The sequence below is a fragment of the Hyposmocoma kahamanoa genome, unplaced genomic scaffold, assembly GCF_003589595.1.
Source record: "Hyposmocoma kahamanoa isolate Upper Pololo Valley unplaced genomic scaffold, ASM358959v1 220, whole genome shotgun sequence".
Taxonomy (NCBI): domain Eukaryota; kingdom Metazoa; phylum Arthropoda; class Insecta; order Lepidoptera; family Cosmopterigidae; genus Hyposmocoma; species Hyposmocoma kahamanoa.
Genome location: NW_020653740.1, coordinates 5,336,091 through 5,359,690, shown reverse-complemented (window position 1 = coordinate 5,359,690; position 23,600 = coordinate 5,336,091). Strand labels below are relative to the sequence as shown.

General features: G+C 37.9%; 1 protein-coding gene across 3 annotated transcripts; it reads left to right on the top strand.

Moving 5' to 3' along the window:
• The first annotated feature begins 4,614 nt into the window (after nucleotides 1-4,614).
• Nucleotides 4,615-23,220, top strand: LOC113227930 (proline-rich extensin-like protein EPR1). 3 transcript variants are annotated; one of them, XM_026461028.1, is made up of 11 exons: nucleotides 4,616-4,741; nucleotides 4,854-4,873; nucleotides 5,033-5,128; nucleotides 6,334-6,460; nucleotides 6,591-8,627; nucleotides 9,030-9,225; nucleotides 9,325-9,670; nucleotides 9,932-10,114; nucleotides 20,490-20,697; nucleotides 21,281-21,419; nucleotides 22,260-23,218. In XM_026461028.1, the coding sequence occupies exons 5-11, from the start codon at nucleotides 6,683-6,685 to the stop codon at nucleotides 22,396-22,398; spliced, it is 3,156 nt and encodes a 1,051-aa protein (XP_026316813.1). In that variant the 5' UTR covers nucleotides 4,616-4,741; nucleotides 4,854-4,873; nucleotides 5,033-5,128; nucleotides 6,334-6,460; nucleotides 6,591-6,682; the 3' UTR covers nucleotides 22,399-23,218. The 3 variants fall into 3 exon arrangements, with proteins under 3 accessions (XP_026316812.1, XP_026316813.1, XP_026316814.1); XM_026461029.1 differs by lacking the exon at nucleotides 5,033-5,128 and having other exon boundaries at nucleotides 4,725-4,741; nucleotides 22,260-23,220; XM_026461027.1 differs by lacking the exons at nucleotides 4,854-4,873; nucleotides 5,033-5,128 and having other exon boundaries at nucleotides 4,615-4,741; nucleotides 22,260-23,220.
• Nucleotides 23,221-23,600: the final 380 nt, after the last annotated feature.

The following is a 23,600-nucleotide window of genomic DNA, read 5'->3' as shown; positions in this document are numbered from 1 at the left end:
ACAAGCGACTTTCGACTCTAACTTCAAAGGATAAAATCGATATTGTTTACAACGCAATTTTTAAATTTCTGTTTTTATTTTTGCTTTTTGTTTATCAAAGGTGCCGACTCGAATATTTTCGAGAATATTTGAGATCGAATCTAGGACTAAGTATAAAAGCGGCGATCGCGCGTCGCGCGTCGTCATTCGCACAGGCCCTCCTCATTCATTCACAAGCCGCAAACCGTGCAGAACAGGAACAGGAACGATTGTGCATTATTTAAACCCCACTATCCTGACGTGTAACATTATAAATAAAGAAGAATGGCACGTTGGCTTAAACGTGTTAAACGTGTTGCAACAACATCTTCTAATGACGCTGAATGTTCAAAAGCAGTACGCGCGGAGAATATAACAATCACCGATCCAGAAGATGATGCCACGACGTCAAGCTCGACGGTTTCAAAGACGAAAAGAAGGAAGTATGATGAATCTTATATCAGTTTCGTATTTGTTGATTCCAACGGCTCACCTCTCTGCATGCTCTGTAGTAAACTGCTTCCTAATAGTTCCATGGCACCTGCCAAATTGCGCCGACATTTAGAAACTGTACACCCCGAGTCTAAAGACAAGAATAAAGTATTTTTTGTTCGCAAAAAAGATCAGTTATTAGAAAGTCAAAAAAATATTATGCATGTAACACAAACTATCAACGAAAAGGCCACGGAGGCATCATATTTAGTTAGCTATCGCATTGCACAAGCAGGTGAAGCGCACACTATCGCTGAGAAATTAATAAAACCATGTGTATTAGACATAACAAAATGTATGCTCGATGAAAAATCTGCAAAGCATCTTTCTACTGTTCCGCTATCAAACGATACTGTTTCACGACGAATCCATGATCTGGCAAGCTACGTCAAACAAGAACTAGTTACACGTCTACAAAATACACGATTCGCCTTGCAAATGGACGAGTCGACTGCTGTCGCTGGTTTGGCTATCCTGCTGGTTATTGTGAGATATCCATATAAAAGTTCTTTTGAAGAAGACATGCTTATGTGTTCATCGCTGCTTACAAACACTACCGGGGAAGAAATTTTTAATAAAATAAATATATTTTTTGAAGAAAATAATCTCAGTTGGAACAATTGCATTGACATTTGTACAGATGGGGCCAAGGCGATGACAGGTAAAACAGCAGGAGCAGTGTCACGAATGAAAAATAAAGCGCCTAATTGTAGTTCCAGTCATTGTATTCTGCATAGACAAGCACTTGCGATGAAGCAAATGCCGTCAAATCTAAAATTAGTTATGGATGAAGCGGTAAAAATAATTAATTTTATCAAATCACGACCACTACAATCCCGATTGTTCTCATTATTGTGTGAAGATTGTGGCAGCAAACATAAAACACTGCTGCTCCATACAGAAGTGCGATGGCTGTCTCGGGGTAAAACTTTAACAAGGCTATTTGAACTTAGAGCCGAGTTACAAATGTTTCTTTCAGCAGATACTTCTTTTAATTTGAAGGACCGTTTGTATGATAAAACTTGGTTGTTCCGATTGTCTTTTATGGCGGATATCTTTCAAAAACTTAACGAATTGAATTTATCGTTGCAAGGTAAACAGACAACAGTGTTTCAGGCCTATAATAAAATAACTGCTTTTAAAAGAAAATTAGATTTTTGGATCATTTGCATTGGTAAGAAAGAAATAGAAAGCTTTACGTTACTCAGTGAGTTTGTTAGCGAAAACGACTCAGAAATGTTTGAAGATGATGTGTTTGATGAATTGGTCCAATATCTCAGTTCGATGCGCGCATCTTTTGAAAAGTATTTTCCCGAAGAACACAATACAAAAATTAAAGTGAATTCATGGATTCATAATCCTTTTTTACCCAACTTGGAAAAGCCTGAAAACATGTCAAACGTGATATATGAATCTCTTTTAGAAATGTCATCAGACACAAGTATGGAGTCACTGTTCAAAACTTAGACTATGGAAACTTTTTCCATCCTCTAAGGTTCAAAACGACGCCTCTCAATGATTTTTGGCCAAATGGCTCTGGATATTTTTCTCCCGTTCCCAACTACATATTTGTGCGAAACAGGATTCTCTACAGGCAGCCACGAAAACAAAATATCGCAATAGACTGGACGCCGAAGCTGATATGAGACTCCAACTTTCTTCCATCAAACCTGATATCAACCAATTGATGAAAAATAAAAAACAGTTTCATACCTCCCACTAGTTAGATATTTTCTTTTTTAATGTTTTCTATTATTGTCCTTGCCAAGTGGTGAAGTAAATAATAATTAGTAACTGTTACATTGTACTTTTATTATGCTGATTAATAAAAAATTCACTTATAAAAAACAATTGTTTTATTGTAGGGTTCCATCAAGTATTTTGCTTCCCAAAAGGGTTCCGTCATTTAAAAAGTTTAAGAACCACTGCTCTAAGGAATATCAGTGCCTAAGACGAGTTATGCCCTTTTGTTTTTATTGCACCGTTGGCTTCAGCGTGTCCGATTACATAACATATCAAAAGGACATGTTTCTAGTTTCTTTCTTTCTCCTAACCTCGTTATTGATATTGGACTTAGGGCATAACTCACTGTTTCTAATGGCATAATATCGGGCATTTTTTATGAGTCTAATGGTACAAGTGCTCCCAACTCAAACAATACATTTAAGTTTAATGAATAAAACAAATATACTTTTACATAAAGACACTTTTCGTGTTGTTCCATAATGACGGAGGAAAAAAGTAGAACTAAAAGCGACTATTCCCTTATTCCATAGTAAAGGCATAACTCACTCAACGCAGTTACTTTCGCATTTATAATATTTTATTTATTTAGTTTGGATTGGCTTAAGTTGATGTTTTATCAAAACGACAACAAATAATTGGGTTGAAAATAATTGAAACCAGGACGTACTTTGAATCCAGAGCATGATGCCTGTTACAACAACTTAATAGCGTCTCAGAACAGTGTGAGTGTTTATTCGTGTTATAATTATAATTTTGGTGCAAAAATGTATAGAGGGCGAAAAATAATCAATAATCGTCCCAAAATGGTAAGCATGAGAATAAAATTATATTATTATATATAATAAATATGTCATTTTGTCAACCGTTGGGCGAATACCTACTTTCTTACAGTTATAATAGAAACATCTGTAAATTAAAAGGTAGGAACCATGTTTGCCCTATTATTAAGACCAACTTATTTTTATTTGATAAGTGTCACTATAATTTATTTTGAGAGTAATGTCTGTTCCTTTTTTTATTAGAAATCCACCCGAATCGTTTGATCATAGCTCAGTGATACTGAATAATATCGCGATCGATAGGGAACCAATGACGAATATATTACTTATATCAATACTTACATATAATATTTAATTACAAACCTATGACTAAGTAGATTAATGTAAGTAACCTATAGTTCCTACAATAACAACTTTTAGGTACAATTTATATGTACCTATACATTTTTCTTATCAATCAATCTTTTGTTATTGTTTTATTGGTCATGTATACAGTTATTTACATTTTTTTTCTTTCATTACAGAGTTAATTATGGATCAAGAAAATGGAATTATTGAACCAAGAAGCAATAATGCTTGTGACGTAAATTTGCTACTTTTACAATAGCGATATATATATAATATTGTGAATAGTGAACGAAAGAACCGGTAACATCTAGTGTAAAAATATTTTCTAAAGATTTTGATTCCAGAGATTCGGAAGGTCGAGTACTCAATGTTCGGAAGAGTCAAAGATCTTAGTTTTTTGTTGACAAACAGATCCGACAAACTTCTTCTCATAAGCTTGAGAAAAAGAAGGATCTTCTGGTTCTTCTATAACTGACAGTGAATGTCATGAATTTTATCTACCAACTGCCAAAACGGTAAGAGCCGGTGAAGACTCAAATTTAAACAATTATAATTATTTCATCGACAAATATACAGATTAATGTAACATACAATACATTTTTCGTTATTTTTACCGCACAGTTGTTTTCATACACATTTTTTATTTGCTTGAATAAGCATTATTTCTTTGTTTGTGATAAATATGAGTGTAATAAGTATTGTTATAACTATAGAATAGTTGCGTCGCAGCTAAAGGAATAAGTCGTTTTATGTCTTAAAATTTGTTAACATAAGTCGGGTTGCATCTTTAAGCTCTTTTCGTAAACAAGGACACAACTCTAAAAAAACTTTCAAAAATATAGAAATAATGACTGGATGTTTAACCAATACCCATCAAACAAAAGCTTAAACGTATACATGAAGCTAGAAATCATAAAAAATGCTTATAATAAATGCGAACAACCAACAATCAATAAAAGTATGGTTTTTGTCTCTCCTGAAAAGTGTCGAATTTTAGTTATTCAGTTTTTCACTGGAGGCACTGATATTATAGTAGGGATAATGAGAGATGTGATATGTTTTAACGTGTATCCGAAAAAAAAATTACCATTTCCGTTCAAGTTGACAACGTTCCGAAATAATAAAATTTGTGTTTGCTGTCTATGGTTCAAAAACTCGATTTCTATTGGTTGAACATGCGTACTGAAATATGGCGGTTCTAGGTCACTTCCTGTTATGTGTTGGTGAGTGCATGGCCTCGACGTTGATCCCGTTCCAAGATTTTTACAGCAACGCCGATATTCCTGTTTATATGTAATATTTACCGTGGAATAATTTGTGATGATGTTCTCAAACAGGCCATGGATTTGATGAAGACGGTAAGAAAGTTATAAATACTGTTTTATTACGTTTTTAATTTGTTTGGCTTTTGTTTCTTGTTTTGGTGATATTGAAACTGGCCATTACATTAGAAAAAATATCTCTTTCCAGAATTTGTGTGCTCGTGGGAGGTAAGTGTCGATAGTAATCAATAGATATACACTGTCCAGTTTCGGGTTCACACAATAAAATGGGCTATAAGTTGATTTATCAATACTTCGGATGGCAACCGGCAACCGAGCGTTGTTACGCCATCTTAAAGTCCTCCAAATGTTACGCGTATTTTGCAGCTTTGCACTGATGCAAGAGGCGCTTACATGCTGAAAATCATGCTTAAATCTAAAGGGATTGAGATGGAAGTTGATACTAAAAGACATTGGTAATAGGTATGTCGTTTTCTCTATTGCATCTCAATATCATGACTTGACAAACCACATGTGCAAAGAAGGATTTGTTGTTGTTATTTAGTCGGTACAGCAGAAATTGCATAATATATTTTGTACATTAGATGGTTAACGAATGTACAGTATATTTGTATAGGAGCCAGTGTTTGTGCAGTGACTAGTGAGATGTTGAAAACCCATAACCTACAAAATGTGACAGGTTGCAAGATACAAGTCTAATGTTCACTGGAGAGTCACTTCAGTCCACTTTGCCATATTCAAGGTTACTTTTGATAGAAATCAGTGTAGTTGTTCTAGAGTAATGATAAGTAAAGTTTTGATGAACTCTTGGGAATATATGTATACTTGAGGGTGCTAAAAAAGATTTGAATTTATAAGTAAAATCTATTACATGAAACCTTAATGCTCTAGTCAGACAGGTGGCCGCGGAAGCGTACCGGGCGCGCCTCCCTGTGCCCAGAGCATTAAGTATTTTGTCAGTTTACAAATATTTTGTTAGTTAACAAAGCAATGTACAATGATAAAACATACTACGCAAGTGTTTTTAGATTGCAACATTCATTGATCAAATACTGAGTCAAATACATTTTAATTTGTTGATAACCAATAATAAAACTGATCAAGTTATTTTCATTCTTAATATGTATATATTTGTTATATATCTTAAGTTGATAGTATATCTTTTTGACTCTTTTTTTGCAATGACTGGATTTCTTCGCCTATGAAACTGAGAATTTTATAATACATTTTTAATCACTGGTAAAATTCTCAGTAAAGTGTTTATGATAAAGTAAATTGCACAAAGGCAATTTGTGTTGCTTGCCGCTGTAAACATGGCTAATTAAGTTTACATTGGTCAAGTCACAATTTACTGTTGAAAATCTGAGGCCATGTAATATGCCAGATTTTCTTTTAAGATCATTTTAGCATTGTGCTTCAATGATTGAAGACTGGCTACATTTATTGGCTTCCATATACATTGACTACACAATGCAGGCCTTTCACCAACTGTATTATTCATTTTATTGGTTCCGGTTTCTTTTTTTTGTCTGAATTTTTGAATGTTAGATTGCGTTTGTGTAGATTTGATGTGTATGGTAGACAAATGTGATTTGAGAAGTAGCTGTGGCATGCAGTGATATTGTGCTAATTATGATTTCATAGTAAATATGTGTGGCATGTTTCAGGAATATGAGTTCCTAGACTTGTCAGATGTGAAAGAAGCGGAATTGTGCAGCCTGCAGTGTGCACTCTTCGAGCGGCTACCCGTGTCGCCCTCAGTACCTAACTCCGGTCGAGGCGACCCTGCTATAGGTAAAAACTGATAATTCACTGTCGTCTATTCTTATTGCTAGAAAGGCAAATTTTTAATCTTCATTTTCTCTGATTCTTTTTTTCAATACATGGTTTTTAGTCATTGTGACAGTACAAATGTAATGTGCAGATATCTCATCGTGTTCATCGAGCACGACGGGCACAGCAGGCGCAGCAACCGTGTCGAGCAGCCTGGACAGCCTGTCGGGCGGCGAGTGCGAGATGGCGCCCCACTCGCCGCAGCGGGGCGCGCCGCCGCCGCACGCGCCGCCGCCCTACCAACAGCCCCCACCGCCCTACGTGCAACCGCCACCCCACCAGTGGCCTGTGGCGCCGCCAAACGTATACGTTAGCCAGGTGACTGCTAACGTGAATGTGCATGGTTACATGGGCCAGTACTACCAGCCACCACAGCCGCAGTACGTACCGCCGCCACCGCAGGTGGAACGGCCGCAGCGCAACCACCGTCGCGACCGCCGAGCTAAACGTCCGCCGTCCCCACCGCCGCAGCAACCTCCGCCCTACTATTTGCAGTACCCGCAATACTACCACCCCGCAGCACAGGCACAAGGTGCGCCACTTTACCATATGCCTATGTATCAACCAGTTGTATATGGTCCCTACGCGTATCCGCCTTACGCGTATCCTGAGTATCCTATGCCAGTGGAGGGCGAACCTGGAGAGAAGGGTCCCGAAGAATACTCCCAGGAAGCTGTAATGGAGCAGGAAGCAGTTGACGCCTACTATGGAGGAGCACACTACGCTGGCCCACCGTACGGTCCGCCTGTTGATGGTGGTGTAGAGTATATGCCGCCGATGTACCTTCCGCCTCCACCACACCCGCCGCCCGTCCATATGCCCCAGCCTTCGCATCAATCTACACCACATCAATTCAATGTATATGCAAAGAACTTTGTACAGGGACAGGGTCAAACCAAATCTTACACACCTCCTGAAAAGACTCAGGACCAGAAAACTCCTCCAGCGTCTACTTCGGCTTCTGCTGCCGGGGCCTCTGCAGACTCGATATCCTTGAAAGACCTTAAAATTAGCAAGGGTCCCGGGAGCCCGAAACAGAGCGAGCGCCCCCTAGAGAACCAAGCAAAACCACCGATCGTCAGCGATAAATCTCCCACTTCTAAAACCGACACTGCCAAACCGGCCTGGGTACAGAGCGAGAATAAGTCTCCAGAGGCGTTGATCGGAAATCAGCCACCACTCGCCACAAAAACATTCCCACCAATAGCATCGGCGCACGCACAAGCCGCAGCCAGCGTTAAAGTACCTCCAGTCATCAGTAAAACAAACAAAGGCCCAGCGGCGCCATTCTCTGGAGCCAAACAACCACCCAAACCGACTGTACCCCAGACGGGCGCCGTTCCTGTCCAACAGACCGTCTCCACGCCTAAGGCACCCTTTGCCAACAGACAGAAACGTGAGGGCACCACTAACCGCTCGCCGTCCAGCGAAAACACAGAAATCTGTGAGAAGTCGATCACGCCGATGGATCACTCGAAGCGCGAACAACCGCTGCCGCCCAGTAAGGCGCCAATGCCGATCTCGATCACGCTGCACTCGCAGGGTCAGCCGCTGATCGTGACCAATAAGTCGCCGTTCGGGCGTCAGAAGGTGGCGCTACCAGAGCCACCGCCCATACCGCAACCGCCGCCGCCCGCGCCCACCGCGTCGGATTTCCCCCCACCGCCAACGCCACGCAACACCCGCGGAGAACCGGTGCCGCAGCCCGTGGTACAGGCTACCCCCGCACTCGGTAAGACCTGGGCCAGCCTGTTCTCCAGCAAACCCAGCCCGCAGCCGCAGGCGCCCGCGCCCGAAGAGCCACCAAGCCCCACGAGCCTGGCACCTCCGCCTCCCGCCGGCGTACAAAAACCTGTGGCGAAAGTGTCGCCCTACGACGCATCGCCCGTGCAGCCTGCGCCCGACAAGGGCTCCGTCGCCCCTCGCACCACCACCGTCCCCGTCGTGTCCTACTCAGAGAAGACGTCGGTGAACGCGGTGAGCGGCGCCAGCGCATCTCCTGCGCCCAAACCGGCTCCTGCGCAGCCCCCCGTGGACGCTGCAGCACCCACCCCGAAGGAGCCTACTCCGGCGGTGGCTGTTCCGCCCTCGCCCTTCTCTGATGACCCCAATTCCTATAGGATGGGAGGTAAGTTATATGCTTCACACATGTTCATGTTACATCTTTACTATTACAACATTACGAATGCCTGACTTCATAAGGTCCACTTCCATTTTACCTTCACAAAACGTGCGATACCTTACTCGCATAACTAGAGCTAATATGATAAGCCAAAAACAATAATTTGTGTCAATGAAATAGCATTACATCATTACTGAAACTTAATGCTAACTATGGATAGACTTGCAAGTTGATCGTGTTCTAGGTTTATAGATAGGCATAAATTTATTCTCTATAGTGTCCTACAATCAACTTATTTGAACTTCGTTAAAGTAAAAAGATGGGACTAGTTGTTTGCACGCCCTGGTTTTCCTACAACTACGTAACCAACAGTGCAGTATTTGATGAAGAATTTTATATATGTTTCAGAGTTTTTGTCAAAGTACCAACTGGACAATCGACCAGTAACCCTCCTGCCGCGTGGCCTCACCAACCGCTCCAACTACTGCTACGTCAACGCCATCCTCCAGGCACTGATCGCCTGCCCTCCTTTTTACAACATGCTCAAGGCTCTGCCTTATCAGACTCGACGTGGAAAATCTAGCACACCTGTTATTGACTCCATGTAAGTTTCTATTCTGAAATTGCTTTTACTTGCTCTGATAGCCTATTATTATTCATCGTATTATAACTTGTTTACTTATACATTTCTAACACTTTTCAGGGTAGAGCTATGCTATGAGTTCAGCCCAATAGCACCCGGAGCGCGCAACACTCGCGGTTCTCGCGGCGAAGGCACATCCCCCGTAGTGCCAGCTGGACCCCCTTTGGAAGGTGGCGCTGGCTTAAAAGTCCTCCGCGCCTTACGACCCTTCCCCGGTTCACAAGAAGGCCGGCAAGAGGACGCCGAAGAGTTCCTTGGCTGTCTGCTCAACTCCTTGAATGATGAAATGCTAGAGCTAATGAAGCTCTTTGAACCGGATGAGCCCAAGGAGGCTACTGGACAGCCGAACGGAGTCATTACTCAAGAACAACCACAGGAAGAAGACGACGATGATGATGAGTGGAAGGTAAGTTTTTTCTTTTAATCTGATGCATTTTAGGGCTTTTACTATTCTTATACTCAAAAATTTTGTTCTGTTTGCTTCAAAGTCACAACTTTTTGATAATAATTTTAAAACGCGGAACTTGAACTCAATGATGGTACTTATTTTTCGTCTCCGAACATCGACCGCGGTCGATCTCCTTGTGGACGACACAGACTGAGCAAAGCCGGCGGATCGAACTAGTGGTCGGCAATCGCAGTGGTGTGTAACCGTGACCGTGCGCAGGTGATGGGCCCACGCAACCGCGGCGCCGTGGAGCGGCGCTGGGCGGCGCGGCGCACGCCCGTGGCCGACATCTTCCGCGGGCGCACGCGCACGCGCCTGCACCGCGCCGCGCACGCCGCGCCGCACCTGCACGACGTCACCGACGCCGTGCAACCCTTCTTCACGCTGCAACTCGACATCGAGGTACGACTTATTTCAAAATGCGTTTACGACTCTTCAAAGGCAACGGAAAAACTCCATGGGCTGTAAAAGTTGTACTCCAATAAATAAACAAAGTCATCATCTACAAGCTAATCTAACTCGTCAAGACTAATTTAATACGCCTAAACACGATAGTTTTACTGTAAATAGGTGAGGAGTTAGGTAGTCTGCAGACTTCTGATTGCAGCATCCACAGACATATATCTAGATAGACGTCGCAATTGTACGTACTTCGCGTGCCCAAGTATGTGAAATTCACTTAGTTGCCGCTGCTACACTTCAGAACGCGCTCAACTGTTATCATAGAAAATGCATAATTGTGCCATTATAAACTGCAAAAGCACCATAACATACATAGATGCTATCCAAATATCCAGGGTAGCAGAGTTAGAAATCCGAGAAATAATAAACAAATCACAAAAATTTCACAGGAGGCCGCCATTAAGTAAACCTCTTCTGATTAATAAGATTTTACCATATTTTGTTAGCAGTAATATTTTCATTTGTCTTGCTATTCATCAATTTGATCATTTACCAACAGAAAATCATCTAGTAAAATTAATTAAGGCAGTTGCAAGTTTTTTTTTTTAAAAGCACACACTCAACATAGCCCCGCACTAGGGAAACCCTGTATGGCGGTTGCCACAGACACACATAGACAACCACAAATTACACCCAAACTCACGAGAGAAATAAATGTAGGGCATACAAATATTTCTCCCGGCCCGGGAATCGAACCTAGGACCTCTGCGTGGCAGTCCAAATTCAAATTCAAAATAATCTTTATTTCATAGGTAAGCATTATTACACTTGAAATCGTCACAATGGTCAACTCAACCGCTCATTTGTAAGGCAGATTCCCCTGAGGAGAATGAGCAAGAAACTCTAGGGGTTGCTCTTTGTAAATAACATTTACAATATTTTTTTTTTATTTGAAACATCAGAGATCGAGACTACCTCCATGAGCTAAACGGGTTACTACCACGGATTTTTGTCATCCAAGTACGCAGAAGTTGTATAATAACCTTTAGTATAAAGTTTTTGTTTCACTATAGTTTTAATCCGGCATGGTAACCGTTTGGCCACGGAAGCAGTTTAAAAGTTCATATATTGACGTGCGTTTTCATTATTTATTAAGTTAATCGATAAGATCTTCTATTACAAACAGGTGTTATTATATAATAAGCTCATTTTATTGGGAGGACAATAATATTAATATTTGACGTCGATTAAAAACTAGTCTTAATTTTTTTTTAGTAATCAACATTTTTTAAAAACAAGGAAAATAAAGGACTTAACTATCTTATTCTAGTATTTTCTACTATATTAATATTACGACTACATGTAATGAACAAATACTTGAACAAAAATTTCTATTTAGAATCGATTAATTGAATGGAATGCGCATGTTTACACGTATTCCGTTCAATCAATCGATTTAGAGCGAGCAGAAAGAGGTTTCCATCACTAAATAGATCTAGTGACGTCATAGTGGATACGAAAAATGTGGCACGCTTGGTTTTCATACAAATCGCTGTACTTGCGGTCTATCTAGATAATATGTCTGTGGCAGCATCAGATCAAAATTTACTTTATTTTGCATAGTGTATCAAATTTCAAGTTGATGTCAACAAGTGCAAAATACAATTATATGTTCATTTTATGACTGAGATCCCTTCACTGACTGAAAATAAAGCTGATGACTGATAAAGATGATGCCATTTAAATAGGTAAACATATCGCCGATATACTGCAAATTTCACAATTCTATATATCTATATATCTCACAAATTTGGTTTTGAAATAAACGCAATTAAAATATCAACAACGAATATTTCTTACAAATATCACCGGTCATCCACGTTGATTTGTAGCAGATGATTCCTTATTTAATGCTTTATCAAATCTATGTAAATAATTACATTTTACATAACCAAGTTCTGCAAAAATCTAGCTTAAATCAAAAGAGTGACCTACCTGCTGAAGATGTAGAAATTGTAATAATTGCTATTTATCAGGAAACTGGTTTAATTGTTGTCAAAATTATCGTAACTGCTTGTATTATTGCTTTTTATCTTTATCAACTGTAGCTATAATAACATCTGAGTAAAAATAAAATAAAAATCCAATTATGTACTTGGTTTTACCTGTACTTCTAAACATTATGAATTATGGTTATCTAAGGAAATGTACCTAGATATGCAGTTAGAATCGTATTTTATTTCAAATACGTAAACGTATTTTATTAACGAAAATTACAAGAGTTATTAAATTGAAAAAAAGGAGTAGAGAAGTGTCATCTATACAGACCGACAGCCAGATGAACTCACAGATTGTTGGACAGAGAGACAATTGCTGTAAAATATAAGTCCCCTCCTTTTGTTAATTAAAATGCAAAATTAGTCTTCCTCAGAACTTAAAGCATCTTCACTGATTTTGATACTGTGCAGTCAGGCACTCTGTCCCTGCATGCATCATCCGAATTAAAGCCTTTAAATTCGCATGAAACTCCTCTGGGATTCCTCCTTTTTCTGTGTTGCAGCAAATCCTTTTTTTTTGCAACACTTATTTTTTTTAGGGAGTTTTGTATAGTTGTAGAAGGTCACATGGAAAATAATTTTTCACGCTTGGATCAGGTAAATGCGTGCTCGTGCAGCGTCCTGCAGGTGGATTTTCAAGATTTTATTTCTTTTTGTTTCTCGTTCCATAACCATGTTCGTATTTTTTAGACTCCGACGTGTCATCCTTTTTTCCAAATTTTTTTGTAATATCAATGAAAGAAAATATCTCGGACTTGTCGTAATTGTAATAAATCTTTGCCTCTCCTTTTACATATCACAATCTCTTTATTTTTAGCCATTTCACCGTCAGTCCTTCTGTATCTTTACTAGGGTTGATTAAAATAAATATAGTGTTTATAAAAAAACAATTTGAATTTTTTGACGGTGTATTGTTTTTTCGTAACGTGTTTCTTGCCTTTCGTATATGAATTTTTAGATCTGGCTCGTTTGAATACGTTAATCCAATCCGACATGGAATAGATTGATGTATATTTCTGTGCAGTTTCCATGCTGTTGTAAATAAATAACTAATATAAAAATAAATCTATGTTTCGTCACCTGTTACTATGTCTCACACCAAATTTGACGCCCCTTCGTTGAATCTGGTAAGTATGGCATTGCACTAAGTGACGCGATCCGTTTTTGAGCCTCAGTCAAATTGTGTGGGATCCACCGAGACCACAGCTTTTTCACACCCAAATCTTTGTGTAGTATTGATTGTATTTGACTCATGCCTATGCCTAAAGATACCCGAATGTCATGGTATGTCACATGCCTGTCTGTTTTGATCATACGGCGCACAGCATCGACGTCTGTTGTTTACAGCAGTGGACAGGCGACCATCACGAAATTCGTCACTGAGATTCACACGGCCGCGTTTGAATTCTGCAAACCAGCTAATAGTCGTATTGCATGGTGCTTCATTGCCAAAAGCAGTTTGAAGTCGAGCGAAGCTCCGCTGAGCTGTTAAATTACACTTAAAGTCGTAGAAAATCATGCTACGAAAATTTTCACGAGTTAAATCCATGGTGATGTAGACAACCAATTTCTAAAATGGCACCACAATGTATAAACGAGTGACAGTACATATAGTACACAGTACACGGTATAACTCCTCTTTGTCATTATTTTTCTTTCTAGTATCATAGTTTTGCTTTACCTTTTTAAACATCCATGGAAGCTAATAGGAATTTTTTTGACCAACATAGTCAAACCGCCAATATTTTCTACAGATATCCACCTCGCGAAATGCGTGATTAACATGAGGTAATTGATTTTAGCTGTAACAGATGAAAGTCGCATTTCATATTAATCTTCAGAGAAAATAAAGTATTTGAATGTGACCATTATTCGAAGACGTCGGTTTTGTTGTTCTGTTTTACACCGTCAAGTAACATAATTTAAGCCATTGTAACGGCATGTATCTGTGGTACAGTTGAAAGTGTTTTGTACTTTAAGTCCTATTAAATGTTTATTTGTGACAAATATGCTTCAAATACTTAATAAGTATTAGTGAGAAAAGAAGCTTTATCATTATAATACGATATCATTATAGACAAATCTGTGGAAATAACAATTAAGTCGTCTTACTCTTTCGTACATGAGAACACTTGGAAATGTATGAAATAATTGGTTATCACGTTGACTATCTCAGAAAGTACGTGTCACAGTGTTTAACGGGGTTTCGTAAACGAAACGGGGCGAAAAATTATGCGTTTTCCTATTTTTAAATTTGTGAAAAATTTCGAGATAATTGATTTTGCAGTGTAACAACGATATGCAGAACCATCCCGATTACATCAATCGAAAAAAGACAATTTGAGACTAGTCCATCCGTTTGGGAGCTACGATGTCACAATCAGACACAGTTAGATACACAGTTAGTTAATAATAATAAATAATAATAATAATAATGTGTTTATTACTCACCACAAAATACAAAAACAATATCAGGCTTAGTAAGTACATTACATAGTATATTGTGAGAGCTGGTGCTTGATATAGGTATTTCACCTGTGTTACAAGTCACCAGGCCCCAACCCTAGCAAAAGGAGACTTAACAATACTAAGTAATAGAGTGCAGGTGAATGAAGCTAAGTTAATAAAAATCAAGTAGAAAATTAATAAAAACAAATAAAAACTAGGACTAGACAGTATGTTGTGTGTGTGTATTTGTGTGTGTGTGTTTGTGTGTGTGTGTGTGTTTATTATACATGCTTTTGCCTATTTGCCTAAATTATATATGTGTGGGTCTGTATTAAAATATAAATGTGGACTTTAATGAACAATTTACGGCAAAGTTAAGTAATTGGAATAAGCAAAGCCTCCGTGTCCTCATAACAAAGGTCAAGTAACCAGGTCACAAGTGCCTTCCGGCATTCATATTTATTCAGTTCATAGATTTTGAGCCTATCATGAAGTTTATTGTAAAGAAAACATCCAAGAAAGCAGAAAAACCTATGACTAAATGCAGTTTTGAGATAACAGCCCTTAGCGACTATGTGATTTCGTCTGGTGGAAGTGTTATTATATGGTGTGATTGCATGTTGTCTTAACACAGTGTGAAGAATAAAAAGTTGCCTGACTGTGAGGACTTGACAATAGGTAAAAAGTTCCTGAGTAGGAAAACGATATGGTTTGAAACATGCTACCTTTAGAATCGACCTTTGTGCACGTTCTGCAGATATGATAAATGTTTTCGCAGCTCCTCCCCATGTGGAGATACAGTAAGTTAAAACTGCCTGACCAAGAGCAAGATATACCATTTTCATAATATTAGCATCTGCCACATGGCGTAGCTGCTTGTAAACATAAATAAGTTTGCGTATACGTGCCGACAATAAGGTAATGTGAGATTTGAAATTTAAGTTAGAGTCAATCTGTACTCCAAGATATCTAATAGTGTTAGTAGTGTCTAGAAAGGTTGGATTAGTTATATGATTAGAATAATGATCAACGGCTATCTGAAATGGAGTATCTTGTGAAACCATCCAATTACGGATAGAAAAAGGTATAGCTTTCGTCTTCTCAATATTTAGTGTTAGTAGATTATTATCTAGCCATTTTTTAACTACATTAAACCCAGACTGTGCGGATCCGTAGGTTTCGGTCCAATCTATACCTGTAAAAATTAGGGCTGTATCATCTGCGTAAGAGAAAATTTTACAGTTATCAATTTTTAGATTGCAGAGACTGTTGATATAAACGAGGAATAGTGTAGGACCAAGAATGCTTCCCTGGGGAACTCCCATAGAGATTGGTTGCTGATTACTTACGTAGGAGCCAATTTTTACGCATTGGGACCTCCCCGACAGATAGCTCTGAAACATATTTAGCTGTTGTCCTCTGATACCCAGAGCCTCAAGTTTAAGCAGAAGGAGCGGAATTGACACCGTGTCAAAAGCTTTGGCCAAGTCTAAAAATATTCCAAGACACCTAAAGCGTTTATCCAAATGTGTAACCACATGATCCACTAGGTTATGAACTGCATCCGCCGTAGACCTACCCCTCCTGAAACCGTACTGATTATCAGATAAGATTTTACGGGATTCTAGGAAATTTATGAGTCTATTGTTCAGAATCCGCTCAAGCACCTTAGACATGGCAGGTAGGACTGAGATTGGCCTATAATTATTAACTTTGCTTCTATCACCCGCCTTGTAAATAGGATGAACCAGTGCTTTTTTAAACTGTTCTGGAAAGGTGTAGCTTAATATGCTAAGATTGCAGATGTGGGTGAGTGGTTGTAAAATCAATTTTTTGTACCGTCTAATAAGACTACCAGAAATGCCATCGCATCCTGTGGCACAATCTGCCTTTAGCGTGTCTATAATTTGCTCAACCTCTGATTCATCGGTTGTAAGGAGAACAAAAGATTCGTAGTGTGCATGTTCATATAGGTTTGATGCAATCTGAGTGGTAGGCTGGACACTTTGGGCAAGCTCTGTACCAATATTCACATAAAAGGTGTTTACTTCATCTATACAACTTTGCGCATTGTTACCAGTAAGTAAAAGATTATTTGCTAATGTTTTAGATTTATTTATGTTTGTAACTTTGCCAATAACTTCCCAAACACGTTTAACATTACTACCAGCTCTTCTAAACTCCTCTCTTTCAAATTCTCTTTTTGCTCTTTTCAAACGTGCGTTACAGTAGTTTCGATATCTTTTATATGATACTCTGAGTATTTGATCTGCAGGCGCGTGCTTTAATTTTTTGTATAAGTTGTCCCTATGCCGCATGCATCGTAAAAGACCAGGAGTGATCCAGGGCTTGAGAACTCTACGTCTGCGAGGAACGTTACAGATTATGGCGCTAGACTTAATAGCAGAGGAGATGGGATCAATTAAATAGCTAGTAGCAAGATTCACATCTTTAGTATTGTAAACTGAATCGAAATTGATTTCATTTACAGCGGCCTCAAGTCTTACATAGTCAATTTTACAGGAAGAGCGGCATGGTATGGCGGTGTTTGTTGTTAAGGATAGTATGATTGCGTAGTGGTCGGTAATAGTTGTATCGAGGACGAAAGTTTTGGCAACATAATTAGTTCTTAAAATAATGTGGTCAATGCATGTACCACTTTTGGGACGTGTGATGAGAAAATGCCCAGGGTATAAACCATGATGTGCAATCAGATCCTGATAATCCAGGGATTCATTATTGCCTGGAGATATATCTATGTTTATATCTCCTACCACAGCCACATTTGCAAACGATGACAGGCCAGAGATAATGTTGTGTAGAGAAATCAAAAAATTAGCGGTGGAGGTAAACGCAGGAGGTCTGTAGATGGACACAATAGCCAAATTGGTACCGAATTTAATAATTAAACAATTTAGTTCAGATTCAGGCGGTTCATCGACAGTGACATAAGGTATAGCATTGTTCACATATACAACGATGCCATCATTTTTGTTATAAGACTTTGTTGACTTGTAATGATTATAACCAATTAACATAGGTACGTTGGGGTTACATTGCAGCCAGCACTCCGTAAGTACAATTATGTCACAATGTATCTCTGTTCTTTCGAGTAACGTAATAAAACCTAAGATATTAGCATTTATGCTACAAATGTTTTGAGTGATTATATTAATACTCTTATTATTCTGCTTAATAAGTGAGGAACAGTCCTCAGGTTTACAAAAAGTTGATTCAAACAGACATACATTGTCAATGTTATTTAGAATATTATTTATTTCAGGCATTTTTTAAAAATAAGATTAGAGGGTAACTGTAGATTGTTATTATTTTTGTATCTGAACCTGAGATGAACCGTAAGCCGAAGATAAAGTGTATGGTATGATTTCGGTACTTTTAATTTAACAAAGTAGCAATTTACTGTGCTGGCATAGTTGGCATGTAGTGATATGACACTCCTCGTGCTCGTGGTTTGTGTGTTTACTGTACATGTTTGTTGATGTATATATTCATTGTATGTGTGTTTGGAAGTGTAAGTGTACAAGCATTTTTGATATGGTCGAAAACAATAGGCAATTACTGTCAATAAGTCCTTATGAAAATTAATGAAATCTATATAAATATTAATCGCTAATAAGATGCAAAATGAAAACATAACAAATCTTATATCTAGTCATTTATCCTTTATAGATGCGAAATCTGAATCGGTGTTAATTTTTGTTACAGCCGAGCCTTCACTTTTCCGCAAAAACACGCAACCGTTTGATGTCCAGCAGAAACTGAAATGATTGGTTTTTGCATAGTCTCTTGCTAAGTGGTAAAGTTTTTTGGTATTAAAAGTGAGATATTCTGAAATATATATTGGCTTGGCTGGTCCATTTAATTTGATGTGGCTAGTATTCAATTTCGAAGTATTACTCGTATTTGATCTATGAAATTTTCTCAAACCCATCAAGATTTGGTCCTTTGTTTTAACAGTAGTGAATTCCACAATAATAGGTTTATCGTTTTCTCTTTTTGTGTTCACCCTGTATGTATCTTTAATGTCAGCATCTTCGATGTTTATGTTAAGAACTGACGAAATGTTTTTGACGGTAGTACGCAAATCTTGTTTTGTTTCTTGCGCGGCAGCTTTAGGTACGTTGCGTATTTCTAGCATAGTGATACGAGATTTCCGCTCGAGTATTTCAAGTTTGTTTTCCAGCGTATTAATATAGATATTTGTTTTCTTTTTTTCTCCTTCCAATAAATTTATTTTTTCTCTCATTTCTTCGTATTCATTGCTCAGAAATTCCAAGGATTTGAAAATGTCAGAGTTTTGATTTTTTATTTCGCTTATAGCTTCCTGTAAAATAGATAGTTTTTTATCTTGTTTTTCTGTAAAATCAGAAAACATATTTCTCATGTCGTCCATAAAATCTCGTACAAATTCACTCATTTCATACTTTTGCTTATTCCGAGTCGTAATGTTTTCGGCAACAGACGCTGTGGAAGTCGAACTTTTTTGTTGCTGTGTAGGTTGTGCACGATTAGCACTAGAGTTCGAAGGTGTTGACGGAGGAGTTCGCTTTAACGGCAGCGGCATTGTAGCGCGGCAAGCGACGTAATACCTAAAATAAATCACGCAGTGCCCGGCCGCTGTCTTTATTCACGTAAAATTGTCGTCGAGGTCAGATTAACTTGGTGCTTATCGACGGTTCCATGCAATATCGCTTGCTGTCCGTTTTATCAAGACCCCAGGCGAAAGAGGTCTCTTAAATTTGCCACTTAACCTTGTTCTTATATTAAAATCGCCTTACGTCTAACAAATAAAATGAAATACAATAAAATGAAGTGTCCAAAAAAACGAAAATAAACAAAATAAAAAATGTATGAGTACACAGGGGTTCGAACTGGCGACCTCTTGCACGGATTCACTGCACCGTCCGATTGTGCCAATCACACTATAGGGAACGTTGCGAAATAACGATATAGTTATTTTTTCGAGGTTTAGGCGACACGGAATTATAACTTGTTCTATGACTCACAGTTTCGAGCAAATCACTAAGTCACTTCACTGGATCGCCTTACGTTTGCATTTAACGGAAAATTTAAAGCGAAATACACTTGTTTTACGTTTTATAATACGATATTATATGTCACTGTTTAGATTGTTTTGATCAGTCCGATTTCTGGATTATTTTAAAGCACAATCGAAACTTAAATTAAAACTTATACATATTAAAATTGATTAAAAATACGGAGAGCGTTTACTTTGCGTCCGCACTGTACCGGGCCGGCGGGGGGGGGGGTTAGTTAAGGGCAATAAATTTAATATTTTATACATTTTAATATAATATAATTTGATACAATTTAAAGTTTGGATAATCATAACATACAAAGAAAAAAAATATTTATTAATTTTAATTTTCAATTTGTATATTTGTGACGTCCACTGTGTTCCGTGCCGCACGAATCATCGCCGAATCCACTGAAAATCAGCGTCGTACCACACTTTCAGTGAGACGGCAATAGCTGAGTGGATGACGGATTCAGTGGCTGCACAGCACACATCCTGTCTCCCTTATCTTTCTTTCATCTATTTTTTGTTTTTGTTTTGTTTGTAAATTGTATGTGTGCTGTGCTTTACATTGAATAAATAATTTCTATTCTATTCTATACACAAAAAAGCTTCAAACTTCTTTTTTTTTGTATTGGGGGTTAAAACAGGACTCGCTTCATATTGCAATGATGCTATTTTATTTTTCGTCTCTGATTAGTGTTTATTAACCACTGAAAATGTTGACAAAATATACTGAGTGTACTTGCGTACAAAAAGTCGTTCTCTGTGTTCAGTTCACATTAATAACTAAAATAACTTCTATTTCCAGCGAGCAAACTCTGTAAAGGATGCCTTAGAGCTCTTAGCTGGTAAAGATACTCTAGAAGGCGTGTCAGACGCATGGCAGCAGTTGTCCATAGAACAATTGCCGGTGGTGCTATTGCTGCATCTTAAGTGCTTTCAACTGGACTCCGAGGGACACACTGCCAAGATTGTCAAAAGCGTTGACTTCCCTATCGATTTGAAGATTGATCCCAGTAAGTATCAAGATATAATTTATCAATTGCTTTAAGAGAATATCAATGTCAACGAAAGATCAACGAATTCTTTAAAGAGTGAAATCTACCTTCATGGTATCCTTTAATTAAATAACCTTTCTAGAGGAGATTAAGGTTAGTGTCAATGACTCAGAAAAAGTTTTGTATTCTCAGCACTCGTTCTCATGTGTGTAATTAAAATCTAGTTAATTGCAATATATAATTACATCTTTCCCACAAGGAAAACATCTGTATATTATACCATCTTCTTACGACAATTTTTTTACTCAACAATAACTTAGCCCATCTACCAAAGCAGAGTGGTGAAAAACTGATCTACAATCAAATATTTTCCATAAACGTTTTTAGATTTAGATTTACAGTGGATCTATGCAAAATTTGCTGCTGAAACAGATCTTCCCGCTCTCTTTTAACTGCATCATGTTTAGTTGAAAGTTCTTTCTTAAATAGTTTTTACATTAACCAAGTTATTAATGTAAGATTATGTCAACAAACTCAGTGACTTATAAACAATAATTAAAAAACGAAATACACTATATTAATCAAAACATTAATATTACAGAAATAATGGCATCAAAGATGAAGTACACATCGAAACAGCGTCTGTACAAACTGTTCGCCGTTGTGTACCACGAGGGCGTGGAGGCCGTCAAGGGGCACTACCTCACCGACACCTACCACGGACAGGCTGGCTGGATCAGGTCATTATTCATTCATTAAAATACTATATATTTAAAAAAATACTATATACATATACAACGTGCAACGAATATAACACAAAAATAAAACAATAATTTAAACTAACATTAAGTAATAACAATAACGCACACACTCAACATAGCCCCGCACTAGGGAAACCCTGTCAAACCACAAATTACACCCAAACTCACGAGAGAAATAAATGTAGGCCATACAAATATTTCTCCCGACCCGGGAATCGAACCTGGGACCTCTGCGTGGCAGTCCAGCATGGTAACCTCTCGACCACAGAGGTAATTAACTATACTTGAAATGAATATTTCAGGGATAATGAAAAGTACATCTACTTTAGAGATTCCTTAGTTTTTTGATATTTTGTCCCACTACTGATTTTTTTTATTAAAAATAAATATTCAGAATATTCGTGATAAGAAATCAGTTTTTAACAATACATTGCAAGTGGATTAAGGCACATAAATGGTTCACAAAAATAAAATAAAAAAGTCTTCGAGTGTTTATCGAGTTCTTAGGTTTTCGCGATTGTTATACACAGAAAATGAAACTATGGCTGACTGACCGAAACGTTTGTTTGTTCGACAAAATTGATGTACGCGATTTAGGTCCGAAAAAATAGTTCCATTTCCTATGTGATTGTGTTTAGTTAATGAATTGGTAACAGGAGTCATACTTTTAGAAGATTTTCACAGTGATGTTTCTTTATTTTTCGTCTCTGAAAGTGACGTAATTACACATATGTGGACAAAACTTACTGAGTTAACTCGAATTAATTACCGTTCTACTATCTGTACATTTTCAACTAGTAATAAATATTTGTCTTGCAGATATGACGACTCTACAGTGAACCAAGTGACCGATGCTCAGGTTCTGAAACCAAAACCACCGCGTATGCCGTACCTCCTGATGTACCGTCGCCAAGACACGCTCCCGATACCGCATCGTGCCGCTGGCAAGCCCGAGTGAGTGTTACCTCACAGGCTAACGGACAGTTTGCAAACTGCTGGATTTTTAAGTGTACCTAACGTCCGACCCATATTTCGCATGTACCATTCAATAACACAGAGTTTTCTCTGGAGCGCACAATCATTAATGGTACCCAGGAGACGCACAAATGGAAACGAGTGGTGTTTGGAAAATGAATTTGTTAATTTTAGGCTTCATATTTATAGAAGATTTACTCAGAATCAATATATGTCTGCAGAAAAGTTTAAATGTAATGTTGGGGTAAACATTTAAAGATTCAGCAAGTTTAGTGTGAACAGTGAAGAGAATACTTGGTATTCAGTGTAAATAGACTAGTAAAGACTTATACTGTGCCTGTCCTAGACTTGTTGCAGCACAACGAAAATGTACGTAATGTAAGTATACATTGTTCTGTGTAGATATGTACTGTTGACAGAGTGTAAAGGAATAGACAGATGTCAGTAATGCTAGCTTCCTCAATGACTGTATCTTCAAACATCATTGGTCCTAACCTATGTACCAGATATAGCATTAAATGCTGACAATTCGCACTCTACAACTTTGTATCGTAAATGTAAATTTTTCTTTTCATAAATATTATTAGTGTAGTTTTAATGTTAAAACTGTAAATTCTTACAATTACAGTTGTATAAAGTACAAAAGAAGTTTGGTATCTATCACGTTAGATGGACATCTAAGATTACTATGATTAAATTTTTATTGAAAACACTCATTTATTCGTACATAAAAATTTTTTCACAATTGTATAGTAACTTTGTAAATATTAACAACTTGTATGTAGGTTGACGGGGACAGATTTCGCATTTTATTTATACTTCGATTTCTAGTACTTCGAGTTGAATGAGGCAACACAAAACATTTGAATCGACTGGTGCTTCAATGTCCCCGACATTTCTTAATAGTTATAGCAAGTTCTTTATTTGACAATACGGAATTGTGGTTTATAAATTGAAAAAAAAATTGTAAAAAAAAAAATAATTTACATGTATGTAACATTTAGTATATTCATCAGAGCAAAGGCCAAGTTTCTGTGGTAGAAACTTGATCAATTCAATTGGTAATAAAATATGTCATTCATAAATATGCAAGTGAGAAGGATGTATTATATTACTGAAGACTTAAGCTGACAGAAAGTACAAAGTTTTGATAAAGTGCTAGCAATCACATCAAATACCAAATAT

Excerpts from the sequence above, each read along its gene's own strand:
- LOC113227930 (XM_026461027.1), top strand. Across the intron at positions 9,671-9,931 it reads ACGATGATGATGAGTGGAAG|GTGATGGGCCCACGCAACCG; the intron begins GTAAGTTTTTTC and ends GACCGTGCGCAG. Across the intron at positions 10,115-20,489 it reads CGCTGCAACTCGACATCGAG|CGAGCAAACTCTGTAAAGGA; the intron begins GTACGACTTATT and ends TTCTATTTCCAG.